Source organism: Azolla caroliniana, unplaced genomic scaffold, assembly GCF_043228905.1.
Source record: "Azolla caroliniana isolate FFs.n. ecotype wild unplaced genomic scaffold, voAzoCaro1.0.p SCAF_17, whole genome shotgun sequence".
Lineage (NCBI taxonomy): Eukaryota > Viridiplantae > Streptophyta > Polypodiopsida > Salviniales > Salviniaceae > Azolla > Azolla caroliniana.
Window position 1 is genome coordinate 4804853 of NW_028230452.1, and position 14023 is coordinate 4818875.

General features: G+C 36.8%; 2 protein-coding genes across 3 annotated transcripts; one reads left to right on the top strand and one right to left on the bottom strand.

The window, feature by feature from the left end:
- Positions 1-347: 347 nt before the first annotated feature.
- Positions 348-5647, bottom strand: LOC147852945 (dehydrogenase/reductase SDR family member FEY-like). Of its 2 annotated transcripts, none has more exons than XM_087332879.1 (8): positions 5405-5637; positions 4072-4192; positions 2530-2647; positions 2310-2446; positions 1449-1550; positions 1276-1368; positions 1115-1187; positions 348-1040 (listed from the first exon to the last, which is right to left on the bottom strand). In XM_087332879.1, exons 1-8 carry the CDS (start codon positions 5581-5583, stop codon positions 763-765), a joined length of 1101 nt encoding a protein of 366 aa, XP_087189005.1. In that variant the 5' UTR covers positions 5584-5637; the 3' UTR covers positions 348-762. The 2 variants fall into 2 exon arrangements, with proteins under 2 accessions (XP_087189005.1, XP_087189006.1); XM_087332880.1 differs by having other exon boundaries at positions 831-1040; positions 1158-1187; positions 5405-5647.
- Positions 5648-8988: 3341 nt separating this feature from the next.
- Positions 8989-13141, top strand: LOC147852946 (uncharacterized). Its single transcript, XM_087332875.1, has 7 exons — positions 8989-9093; positions 9712-9863; positions 9948-10081; positions 10381-11368; positions 11456-11623; positions 11759-11922; positions 12574-13141. Exons 1-7 carry the CDS (start codon positions 9021-9023, stop codon positions 12626-12628), a joined length of 1734 nt encoding a protein of 577 aa, XP_087189001.1. The 5' UTR covers positions 8989-9020; the 3' UTR covers positions 12629-13141.
- The last annotated feature ends 882 nt before the right edge of the window (positions 13142-14023 follow it).

Below are 14023 nucleotides of genomic sequence, written 5' to 3' on the forward strand. Positions count from 1 at the left end.
GTCCAATCAACCATATCATTAAGAGCCTTCTTTAAATTTTACTTTCATTGACAAACACATCTTGCCTACACTATAAATTGCTTCTCTTTTGTTATGACATGTCTTTAATCTTCCGTCCTATCTCTAACCATATAACCATACACGCCTCCATCATGCATGCTCAATAATCATGGCCCATATCCATGTTTTGCCACCTTCAATTGAAATATGACATGAACACCAATTACGTCTTTGAATGTTAATTAATTTTGATACTTGATCTCATCAAGGGATGTGTACCAACCATACTCGCAAGCTAACTTGAACATGCATAACTTTGCAAGCATTGATTTACCAACAGAGTCTACTTAAGGAGAATTAACAAATTATTTGTCGTTTGTCCTTATGACATGAGTCTGAGTCCCATTCCCTTAAGGGCAAAAATGATGATCCTCAACCCCAAGAACCCTTCATACTAATCACAAAGGTGATCTATTTCAAAGGTAGCCATTTGCACCATCTCTTTCTGTATTGCATCCCTTAGATCAACTTTGCACAAAATATTTAAATTCTTTTCAGCCACTCCCCATTGATTTGTCAATCAGGGTTCCTTCTAACCCATTGTAAGGAAAACTTCTGATTAATATGAAAATGTTCTTAGTTGAATGGGTGTCAAGAAATCGAACAAATCAAGTGCTTGAGGCAGTTATTCTGCATCCTTCACACCATAGAAACAATGTCCATATGATTAATCATCGAGATGATCTGACTGCCTTATGAAAATTAATCATCTGAAGATGAATGAAGTTCTTCAGTCAAATAGCAGCTAACATCTTTGCCTTCGAGCAGCTTTTCCACAAGTGCATTTGACAACCCAATTGCCTCTCTGGTTTTTTCCCACACTTGGAATGCCAAATCCATATTCTGAGCTTGCCTAGAAGCAGCATTTGGCTTGCAATCCGCAGAATAATAGGAGCATACTGGCCATCCTTCCTCTTTCAATGCATCTGCATATTCCATGACGTTTGGATCTGTTGCACAGTAAAGTACACTTCTTGCACCTAGATAGAAAGTGTAAACCATCAAACATATGAATCCAATCATGTCTCCAGAGAATGAAAGTGGCGAAATTTACCTTCCAAGGGACTAAGAGAAAAGAATCCAACGAGATTATATACCTTTTGCACAAGTTTGGGCAGCGTCCTTGTCTGTAAAGTAGGAATAAAGATCCGGGACTTTGAAACCAAATTGTTCAAATTGATAACACAATCTACATAGCATTGTAAAAAGGCATACCACATTTGTTTTCACGATTCCAGGGTTGACACAAATAATATGAACGCCAGATTCATTGAGCAGCTTAGTTTCAAGAACACTACTAAAATACATCTGATATAACATAAGATGAGCATAAGCTTTCATGCTCATGCATGCCTCAAAATCTGAAACAACGAGAAAATAAATCAAACCTGGGCAAGTTTACTTCCAGAATAAGCTGCGACATTCGTATATTTTCTCTTTCCAGATGACATGTTTAAATCATTTGGATCCACAGCTCCAAAACATTGCATCTAAAAAAGTGGTATCAGAATCATTCATACCTGACTTGCACCACCGGTACTTAATTTTAAGAATCTCAGAAAAACAAGGGGCAAAATAGAACACGAGGCCAGATTCTGGGAGCAAATGAGCAGATATGCTGTGTTCAAACATTTACAATGTCTTCCAAACATCCAAATACTGTAAAGAGATCATCTATTGGCATTGTTAGTTTCAATATGGAGCAGATCGGCCGAGTTATTTTCAGTAGCTTACAGCCTAGATGATAACATTCTCACATTGTAATGCATTTAAATTCTAACCCTAACCCATAAAGAAGGTGAAACATTCAGCTCCCTAACGGGGATGTAGAAACTAGTCAATCAATTTCATCCATAAAATTTACGCTGCTACACTGAAGAGTTTTTACCAGTTCATTAGGACATACTCATTCTTTTCTTATCTACATAGGTCTTTTCTCAATTTTGGTAAAAGTTATAAATATTCCAATGGTCTCTGCATCTCCAGCCAACACAGCTGATTGGCTCTGCAGACAGTAGAAATGTCACGCCATATCTTTACCCCTATCTTAGTAGTGTCCTAAGAGATATGAGCTGCAAAAGGATGAAAAAATGTATTTAAACATGAGGTTCTCAAACATACACTGACATTTATGCTGTTGGGAAGTACTATTTAATTGATTTTGATAAAAACTACACCTAAAATCAAGTAGGAACAGACGTCAGAATATCAGTTTGCTGATACGATGCACAGAAATCCATATTTCTTACACCGGAATTAACATTTACAACTCGTGAGGGAGAACCCCTAAGCAATGATGGGAGAAGTAATAGTGTCAAAAGAGCTGGTGCCAAATGGTTAACTTGCATATGTTCCTCATGCCCATCTCCTGAAAATCTCCGTGGAGCTGAAAATACAAATAAGAATGATTACAAGAAGCATGAAACCAACATTGCATTTTAATAGCCTGGTAAATGCATAATGCATTACCTGACATTGAGAATATGCCAGCATTGTTTATCAAGACATGCAATGGGCCCTGGCGAGCTTCCCAAGCAGATGCAAATGACTTTACTGATGACAACGAGAGAAGATTAAGCTCCATCACCTTTGCAAATGCAGCCATAAAGGCAATGTTGTTAAGCATTACACAGTAAAATATGTAAAATTGTTCACACTGGAAAATAATTGACCTGAAATTGTACATCAGGAACTAGCTGTACTACTCAGTAGATGGGTAAAAGGAAACTCTAAACATCTCATGGATGCTGTAAATAGTCCTCTGCATAGTTAGATATATCATATATCTTTCAGATCTTTGTCATTTGTATCAAAGTTTCCAAGATCAACTCTTATCCCACTATCTGACCATTAAAATGCTCCTAGAAAAAACAGTATTTATCAAACACAAGTCATGACATATAGATGTCAAAAAGGCGTCTCTGCTGGGCTTAGATTGTACATGATCTGCTCATTAAGGAACTGATACAATAGTGGGCACAAGCACCAGGATTCTGCAGTCGAAAAAAAAAAAGGTGTCAATGATAAGGATGGGCTTGTTGGTTTGCTGGAACTCTTAATCGTGTTAACTCTAGTAGCAACTAACAATGGCCTTGGAAGCTTTAAGCAACGTGAGCAACCATTGGAGCCAACCACCTTTGGCAGAGACTCGCTCATCGGGAAACATTTAAAAATATAGCTGAAAAACTCCCCGACAATTCGTTAGGGATATATTGTCTGCTGATATTGATGCTGCAGATAGGCAGACTAAAAGCTCAAGATGCTGAAGTTGAACAGAAAAAATAAGGAAGCTATGTGGAGCGCTTTACCACCTACTGGCCAGAAAACTGAACAAATCAAGGTGTGCAGAAAAAACCAAACAACTCCAAACCCTACATGAAGAGATACATCACACGTTTATTACACATTCCCCTACTAGAGGATTGGTTGCAACAGTGACTAGCTAACTTGGAAGACTCAAAACGCCAGTGTAACAACCAAAAAAATGCACTTCACCCCAAATGGAACTGTTTTTTGGGCAATGGAACTGACCTGAAACTGTTGACACTGTTGCACTCAATATTTTTCAAATGATCTCAATAACTTATCCACCTTCATTTTTCTCTCTTCCCTTCCCTAGCTCTAGAGACCATGTACTTTGACAAGATATACTTTTACAGCTGTTCACAAATCTGTTTCTACCAAAGACATTGACATTCAAATCTTATGTTGACATAAAGCTAATCAAACGGAGTGTAGAGATGACCAGTTAAAGAAATAATCTCCTTTCATTTGAAAGACAATCACTATCTAACAGGTTAAATCACTGCATTTGGTCTCTTTGTTGAAAGTTTGTCTGTACACTATCATTGTCTTACTTCCTCGCCGCATTTATTATTCATTTGCTAAAACTCCTCAGGTTATTAACTCCCAATGCCAACACTCAATGTTTATAGCATGTAATACATTGCTCTTTTGCTTATACACAGGGATGTCAAAAAGGTAGAAGTGGCCTCAGGACTTAGAGATTACCTCCACATCGAGGGGACAAGAGAAATGGCCACTCTCTTCTTGCCATTCATGTACCAAAGCATGTGCAGCTTCAACATTTCGGCATGCTAATACAACATGTGCACCGGCTTCAGCCAATTGCCTAGAACAAGGAATGGTGTTATCAAAATTAAAACATTATCAAATTTGGCACCAGAATTCAATCAACAAAATATTATCATACATATATGATATAACAAAAAATGTTGGTGTTCACCATGCAGTAACTCAGAACATTGTTGCGAATACAGAGAAAATAGAATGTCCCTAACTTAGAACACTTGATCATAGGAGCTTCCACATGCCACTTACAGGTTGTTCTAGGGTACACAACAACCTTTAACAAATCTACCAAATGAATCAGGTCTTCAGCCCCAATCACATGCACTGTCACCTTCATACAATACATGATCTTGGATAGCTATTTTCTTTTTTATTTCCTAAGAAAACATCTGATGGTCACACCCAAAATAATATGAGAACGATCTTTTAATAAGAATCTGAGTTACATTTCTCGTCACATTGTCAACTTCTGATTCATCCAATGATACATCAGTCTGAGAAGATGTTCATGGCATAAAATGTATTTCATCAAAAAGAGAAAAGGAATTATAGCAATACATTTTATACCAAATAAAATGGGTTCTTTATTCCTCTATTCTATGCTGATGATGCAGATCCACGAGATGTTTCTAATGCATGATGTTACATTGCACTTCATCAAACGAGTTAAAAATAACCACACACATGCATTATAAGTAAAGACTTCAAAAATTCTATGCCAAGACAATAGTGTGCTGGTACAACATAAAATGGATTTTCATTATATGTTGATGATGTAGAATCTACACATTTTTTATGCCAATACAAGGGTACGTGCCCCTTGCTACAACATTTAAATGAATTTTCGTTATATGTTGATGATGTAAAATCTACGCATTTTTATGCCAAGGTATTGGTGACTTAGCACAATATAAAAATGGATTTTCATGAGAATGGCACAGAAACGCATTGATGTTGGAATTCTTGTTCTCCATTCTACGTTGATGATGTAGATTCTTTACATTTTGTATCCACGGCAAGGCAGTAGATGGAATGTAATAGAGATAGACAATTCATCTCAAGACAATGATAGAATCATAAGATGAATTATATGTTAAGAACTGTTGGTATTTTATTTTTTCTCCACTCTATGCTGATTGATCATGTAAAGCCTAACCCAAAAACTTTCGAATCCATGAGTGATGGAAGACAATAGATGGACATAAGTAGAAAACAAAAAAAACTGTGCAATGAGAGGAGGAGGACTACTAACTTTGCAACTTGAAGTCCGATTCCACTAGTGGCACCGGTGATGATGCAGGTGAAGTGTGTGAGAGGTGGGAGGGGGAGGCGAGGAGGCAGATGGCATGTATAGATCCTCTGCAGGAGAGTCTCGGCAGACATTTGGAAACAAGCGTATGCCCAGTCCAGCCAACCCAAGGCCATCGCCATAGCTAGCTAGCGAGCGAGAGCTAAGACCTTCTTCTCCGAGCCGATCAAAGTCTTTGTCATGGGAAGAATATGTTGATATGTATGTATGCAGAGTGCACCAACATGCTCTTCTTCTTCTGTTCTTTGTACAAGTTTGTTTGTAGGGAGAAAGAAGAACAAGTCATGAAATGGAGAGGAGGAGAGTAGTGAGAAAGACCCAAAATGGTACTCATCAAAATGTTCACTCACTTTCATATGAAATGTTTGGGTTCTGAGTTCGAATCCCGTATTGTCCGGACAATACCCGCATATATATACTACATGTATTGAGGCCCGATATGTCCTCGTTCGTGCCCATGTTGTGATCCCCCCCGCCCCCCCCCCGAGTTCACATTCACAGTGTCCATGTTACCATTCCTTCCTGACCCCGACATTAAGGTCTCCTGTTGTCGTCATCTGGCTCTCCATTGAACTTTTCAGTGGGTTAAATCATCATCATTTGTAGTTTCTTTGAATTCGCATGTTGTCGTCATTTGGCTCTCCATTGATCTTTTTAGTGGGTTAAATCATCATCATTTGTAGTTTCTTTGAATTTGCCTCATGCACGCATAATCACTCAATCTGGATGGGTGTGGACTTCCTTGAGTTTCCCCCTTAGAGGGTTTTCGGCATTTGTCTTCACACTTGCCTTTATGTGAGACATGTATTCTCGTACAAAAGTTTGACCGGTGGGTTCACATGGTGGGGATATGCTTTCACACTTTGATGGGTATGGAACATATGTTTATTCACCTTGCGAGGAGGGAATGCTCTTGGTTATCATACACAACAATGTGAAGATGGATATGCATAGAGGTAGAGGCGTACATTTACTTTTTTCCTTTTTTCTCTTTGTAGTACAAACTTTGACCGAATGGAAAACCCCTCACAAAATAGAGATATATAAAAATTGCCAAAACCCAAAAGCACTCATAAATAAAGTTGAAATGCCACTTGATGGATTTCTACAAATTGCATTCAATCATAAAAGAGATCATTTGAAAGTGGACTTGAATACACGTGGGGAGAGGCCCATGAATGTAGGTGGCCAAGTGACTTTGATATAGAGGCATATAGATTGGCCAGTACGATTATTGTAAATATGTATAAAAACATAATCAACATCGTATATGGTTAGGTTGTTGGGTTTGATTGAAGTTGAGAATTTAAGTCATTTTGCTTTAGTTACTCCATAAGGTAGATCATTTATTAGTTTTCCATGTCTAGACAAATAGACTTATAACATGTTATGGAACATTAATGTTGATGAGTTAGTTGATGGTTTGAAATTGCAAGGAGCCAAACATAATGATATTCACCACCTCTAAACCTGTCCATCCTTTGACAAGCACCAACAACCCTAACTTGTTCTTCTTCTTCATTGATTGAGGGCTTGACCACATAGTCTATGCTATCATCTAAAGCTTATTCTCATGTTACCTCACCGTCAATAACATTGGATCTTCGTTTGTGTTGTTAATTATTTCATTGCAATTGGCTCACTATTATTTAGGAATTGTTGTCCATCTTTTTTAATTGTCTATGCTTTGAATCTCTGTAAATTCATTGATATTTGTTTCTCTATTTGGGCATGATTTGCAGGTTTTCTTAAGTACTAGATCTTTCATTGATTGTCAAGGTTTCAAATTCAAGCAAATGTTATAAAATTGTCAAGAACCTTACTTTTTCTCCCGTATTGTCTACTAAATAAATGGTTGCCTCAATATCAATGTGTAATACATTCCATCAACAAAGAACACGTGATCCAAGTTGAACCAACAAAACATCTCCAACTATGATTCTGATGTTTGGACATGATGCTGGGAAAATGTTGAGTGGTTTGATAAACTTTTATTGTGGTAGCCCATACTTGTTTGATCACTCATTATCCTTCTTTGTGGATGTCTTCATACATTACATTGACTTTGAGTCATGTCTAAACAATGCAATGGCTAGTTTTGATATTACATTAATCAATATGAGAGTCTATGTGCAACCATGCGAGCCATTGTTGCAAGATTTTTCGTGCATGTCACTCCCTTTGCTATACTTGTAGAAATAGGACATGAAGTCCTCCACATATCACCTTTTGAATTGTAGATGCAAAACTCACTAGGCTCATATCATATACAAAGATGTGATAACATAAGTAGGTTAGTTAATGTTGTCTCGATTTCAAGTGAAGTTGCTATCAAAGCGCTACTATTGACGTTTAATGTTGACTTTATTTCAGAGGAGGGCTCGTCGATTACAAGTATTCTTTCACTTTTCATGACAAATTTGTTTTGCTTCTCTTCACCACTTTTCCTTCAGGACTACCTAATCGGGTAGTTGTTGATGTTACTAGTGCATGTTAGGATTTCATTCATCTCAATTTGCTGAAATCTCTGTTTGTAGCATGCAATCAATGTGCTTTACAAGGTTCCCCTTTCTTTCCTTGATTTTTGTTGAATATCAATTTTTTTGGAAGTGCATTCAAGGACTACGACGGATCCAAGTATGCTTCATGAGGAATGTGGTTGATTAGGAGTTCACTCAACCTTCTTTCTCGTTCACCCTTTCCAAAATCAATGACAAGGACTTTGTTGAGATGAGTTGAACATCTCATCTCTATAGAAGATGCCATTTTGATCTAGAGTTTAATTGAGCAACGAGTAGTATAGCCATGAGAGGTTAGACAAGTATCCAAACATACATCTCACTCTCCTTTTCAAGTCATCATATTCATTGTTTGTCTATTGCTTTCCATTTGTTTCAAGCAAAATCCAGGGTCTTGCAAACCCTGGACGACATCGTCTTTCATTTTCTTCGGGGACGTCATTCTTCATGTGTTCCACATGTAGAGTCCCATGGTTTGAGGTCATCCGCCTCGAGTCACGGGGATGATTCCTTATCGTGACAAACTCACACTAAAGAATTGCCCATCACACAATCCCATGAAATCACAAATTGATCGATAATCGACACATTGGAAAACAAATTCGATAATGATTCCCAACAAATTCCTCGCAATGGGCTAGGCCCTGTCTCATAGATCGCAATTAAGTCTCCTGAGCAAATTAAAAGTATATAGATCTATGTGTCTCCACCCCCCCCTTTTTCTCTCTCTCTCTAATGGATGAACACAAATTAGTTTCATACTATTCGATTGTATGAGTTTCATAAACCGTGCGGATTAGTATAATCGTGGATCTCTTTCCGAATCAGTTTACAGGGCGGATGCCATGCGTTCTTATACTATTGGGATCAGATATGTACATATTGGGCATATTTTTTGGGATAAGTGGGAACCATTTTGGGTTGGGACATTTTCCGGAGGTGTGAAACCGTTTTGCTGCAGAGATTTGAATTTTGAAAACCTCAGCAGAGACAAGAGTCAAGAGACAGAGAGACAGAGAGCGGCAGCAGCAGCTGAAACGATGGTGTTCGATCGAGTCCATGGAGATGGTGCTCCCTGCTCTTCATCGTATGGATCTTCAGACATAGGTTCAGGTGTTTATTTTCCATCTCTCCCTGCCTCCTTCTCTATCCTTCTCACCGGTTTCATCCATTCCCCCCTAATCCTCAAGTCACAAATTTGCAGAATCTGACCCTTCATGCCTTGATTTTTTCAATCGATTCTCTACATTTCTGTGTTTTCTTACTTCTTCTCCTTTTTCAACTCCTTTATTGCTCGTCTTATGTAGTAGAAAACTTGGTCGATCATAAAGATACATGGAAGCATTCATAGAAACTGCCTAACCTTTCATTTCATACGATTGCTTTTCCGTTTGATTCTCTGCATTTCCACGCTATAGATTCCGCTCCTTCTCATCTCATGTCTTAGTCGATCAGGAACATACTCAGGGTATGTCAATTCATCGACATGCTTGTCCCATGATTGTCTGCATTTCGATTGCATCTCCTGTATTTTACACATTTCATTTATTTTTCATTTCTTTGATCAATGATGAGGGGGAATCAGAAGTAAAATTCGGATTACATATGTATATTTGAACCACAGCAGAATATTTCATGAATTCAGTTTCTGTGTTTTAGTTTTACTGTCTTTTCATTTCCTGTTTTGACTATGATCATGATGTGTAACAGTAAACCTTGGAACAACCGTAGATTTTCATGAGATCCGAATACCAGGCATGGAATCTGTAGTTGCTTCAATCACTGGTTATGATGGAGATGAGAAATCCAGGCTTATCAAGAACATTAACAGTTCTGGCAGTTTTTATGTTGGAAGCTTAAGGAAAGGTTCAACAACACATCTGGTAAGTGACTTTAAATTCATTATTGCATTGGAAATCGGTAAGTAGATATAAACTAAACTGGTTTATGATCAATCTGTGGTAAAGGTTTGCAAAACATTTAGTGGCAAAAAGTATGAGATGGCAAAGAGGTTTGGGATTCATATTATAAATCATCGATGGTTTGAAGATTGCATTGAAGCTGGGAGACGTCTTTCTGAGAGATCTTACACATCATTGAGGTAAGATAAAAACGAGTATTTTGCTGAAGTTGAGTAAGTGATACAATATGCCAAAATTGTAGCCTTATATTATTGCAGCCTTTTGGGTTTCTAGTAATTCTTGCTATGCATACTTTGTTTGAGGTTTTTTTGGGGTTATGTTATGGAAGCAGCCAAAGAAAGAAAGAGATTTTTCATAGAGTGGGAAATTAGATTTACTTAAATAATAGCTTTTGTTTATCATAGCAGTGTATATATTTTGTACGAGTCTTCCTAATAATATACTGCTATTAATTAATTAATCGTGGTTTTGGTACTAGTGGGAAAGATGTAGGAACTGTGTCATGTAAGCAGCTGAAGCAAGAAAGAGATTTTGCATGGAGTGGAAAATTGGATTCTCCTAAAGCTGTTACTTTTGACAAGCATTTATCACCAAACTATTTTGTTGATGAAGACTTTTGTCAAAAGACTTTGATTCATAAATATTCATCTGCACCTGACAAGTCCTACATTTTAGATGACATCATTGATTCTGAATACAGTGATCAAGATTTAGAGACATTATTGCAAAATAGCTCAAAGAAGAGAGACAAAGGGAAACACAAGGTTATAAAAAACCAGAGTTTTAAATATAAGATGCCTAAAAAGTGTACCAGAAGGCCGTTGTCAAGCCCAATCCAGCCATTTAAATCAAGCAATAAAGTTTCAATAAACCAACGATCTGACAGCATACTCAATTATATGCTGATTTCAGATGAAAGTGATACTGAAGTGAGGCAAGAAAATCAAGATGTTGGAATTCAAGATGGTAAAAGGTCTCCTAATGCAGAGAGTCTTGGTTGTGCATTTCTAGAAGATATCCAAGAGGCTTCTCCAGTGACATCATCAAGAAGAAGTCTAAGATTGAAGGGCAAGCAGTTAACATCATCAAAGTTTGTCTCCTTGCATCCTAAAAGGAAGCAAAGATCTATAAACAGGTTGCCAGATTCATGTTATTCAAATAATGTTGCAACTGAATCAGAAGGCTGTCAAAATGTGGCCACATCAATCAGACCTCCTAGTTTAACTGCAGCTACATCTAATGGAGAAATTCAAAAGGATAATTCTCTTCACTTTCCAGTATGTACTGGTGCATCATGTGGTGCAACTGTTGACATTGTGGAGGAAAGTCATGTAGCATGTACTCTTGTTCCCAGTGATATTGCATGTGTCATATGCCATGCTGATAAGATTACATCAGCAGAAGGTTTGCTCATGTGTGGTCATAACTTTTGCTATGTTTGCATAAAGCAGTGGGCTACTGAAGTGGTAATGAGGATATTCATTCTTTCATTTATCTCATTTCTAATAAGATTATAGTGCAGTTTTTCATATCTTTCCTTGATATGTTTGTAGTCATCAAAAAATCCAACTTGCCCTCTATGTAAAAAGCCATTTGACATGATAACTAAGAGAGAGCTGAGACTTGGACAAAATGGCGAAGAAAGTTCGTTTGAAGAGTCGATAGTTTTGTTAGAGTGCAGAGAAGATAGAAATCTTCAACAAGTTGCAGAAAATATTGCAGTGAGTTGCCTTTGGTGTATGTCAGATGTATAAAGTGCTACATTTGTGGCCGGATGTTATGATGTCATAATATGTAATTTTAGTGCAAGATTTTGAAATTCTGACCTGTTATATGGGAATGGTTTTGTTATACAGAGACCTACTTGTATTATGTGTGGCATTGGAGATATGGAAGAGATGCTAATGGTTTGTAATGAATGTGGAGCAAGATCAGCTCACTCATTCTGTCTTGATCCCCCATTACCACCACCAGTTGCTACTACACTGTGGTTTTGTGGACGTTGCTCACAACGCAGAAGGTGAGTGTTTCATAGATGGTTGCATAGGTGAGAAACACATATATGCAACGCAGAAGGTGGTTTTGTGGACGTTGCATAGATGTGTTTCTCAAAGACTTTTTAAATTTTTATGATAAATTATTAGTGGATTAATTTTTTATCACTATCTTATGCCAATTAATAAAGAACTGTATGCGAGGTAATGGTAAATTTGAATGGTTGATTTTTTTTTGTTCTACTGCATGGAATTGAAACTTGAACCTATCCTTAGGCATGTAACTGTCTACAACTGTATGTTCTAAATTATGTATATCATATTTGTAAATTGTAGCTTGCATGTAAAAGATATTAATGAAGGAAGAAACTATTATAAACATGGCCTTAAATATGTCTGCCATATTGTCATATTGCTTACTTCTATGTTAAAGTTAATTTAGTTTTTTTCGAATTTCTTATATTTAACTCATTTACGAAGATCTTATATTTTGTAAGAGGACAAGCAAGTTCTTTATCTTCCTTAAAATTGTAAAAAATATAGAAAAATAGGTATAAGATTGAAGATATTCTTACATTGCAATTTGCAAAAGCATTTGAAACTTTAATTCTGCATTTCATGAAATTCCAAATGGTTGAAATTTCAGTAGTGGATCTTATATTCTGCTGATCTTGTAGGGTGGACACTAGTTGGTGGTATCAACTGCATGACATTCAGAGACTTGGAGACTAAGGTACCGAATGTGCATTTACACCTAGATGATGTACGTGTTTCTGCAATAGGAATCTGGCTGTAATCAGGCCAACGTGTATGTATCTTCCTTGTATAGACATATGAACAGTATTCTTCCAATAATTAAATTCTACATTTGATTGATTAAAGCACACCATTGCTATGCGTCAAAGAGTGTATGCTTGTTTATCTCGGAAAGAAGCATTCCAGTTAGAAGAAGATTGCCAATCAAGGAAAAAACAGAGCTGCGTGGGAGTATGTCCGTGACAACATGATTTTCCTACCATGACATGATCGATCTTTTTCTTGGATATGCTTTGTTGCAATGTAAATGTGTACGAGAAAATACAGAAATTATGAAGAGATGACATTGAGAATAAAAGATAACCTTAAGGCTTAAACAGTGAAGTCTGGGTATATCTGTTAACAATAACGAAAATATCTCCATCTAATGAGATAATCTGTGTATAAGTTTGTAGGATGACTGGATAAATTTAACTGTTAAAATGATAAGCCTGTTTTGATCATTTTTGTATCTTCATAATAAGTTGTCAATAGAATAGATTGCATGACATACTTGGGTGATTTCAAAGGGTGCAATAAACTGGTTTTAGCAAGATCACAAAATTTACTAACTTCAAAGATCTCTTGAACTATTATGAAGAAGATTTTCCCATGGTTATTTCAGCAGAAGTTTCTTTTTGTTATCTGTCATTCTTATGTTACCATGTAATGGACATAGGTTTAGGCCAGAATGGAAAGGCTAATTTATCATTCATAAATAAATATACTAGCAAGGATAATTATCCTAGGATTTGAGGCAACTCAGCATGGTAAGCTACATGTAAGGTACCTACGTTCTGGTCAAGGGGCCTTTAATTTATGATAAAATGAGGTAGTTAGTCCCATATTTATATTTTAAACCAAAAGGCCCTTGATTGCCATGTAGGTGTCTATGTGTTGTTGACCATGGTAGGTTGTAGTTTGATCAAACTGTAACATCATGATTTCAAATCTCCATGTATTTGTGCTATTCTACTTTTAAGTTATAATAATGCTATTTGTTAAGCTAATATGGCTGTAAAAGCGTCTATATATGGGTTTTGAGAAGTAACGCTAGTGTTGAATATGTTCTCACTCATTGATCAGGCCAATGATTGAGTTGGATATTGATATGAAAATTAAACATGAGAGCAAAATCACTTTGAAAGAACATGTAAAGTCAAGTTGCATATTATAGATGGATCATAATTAGATTGGTATACCTAAGTATGAGAACAAAATCCTAATATTGAACATGCACAATGAAGGCTAATGATTGAGGGCAATACATGCAAATGATCTTGAATGAATAATAATTGTGAATCTAAGACATAGGACAAGAACTTTTAGGTA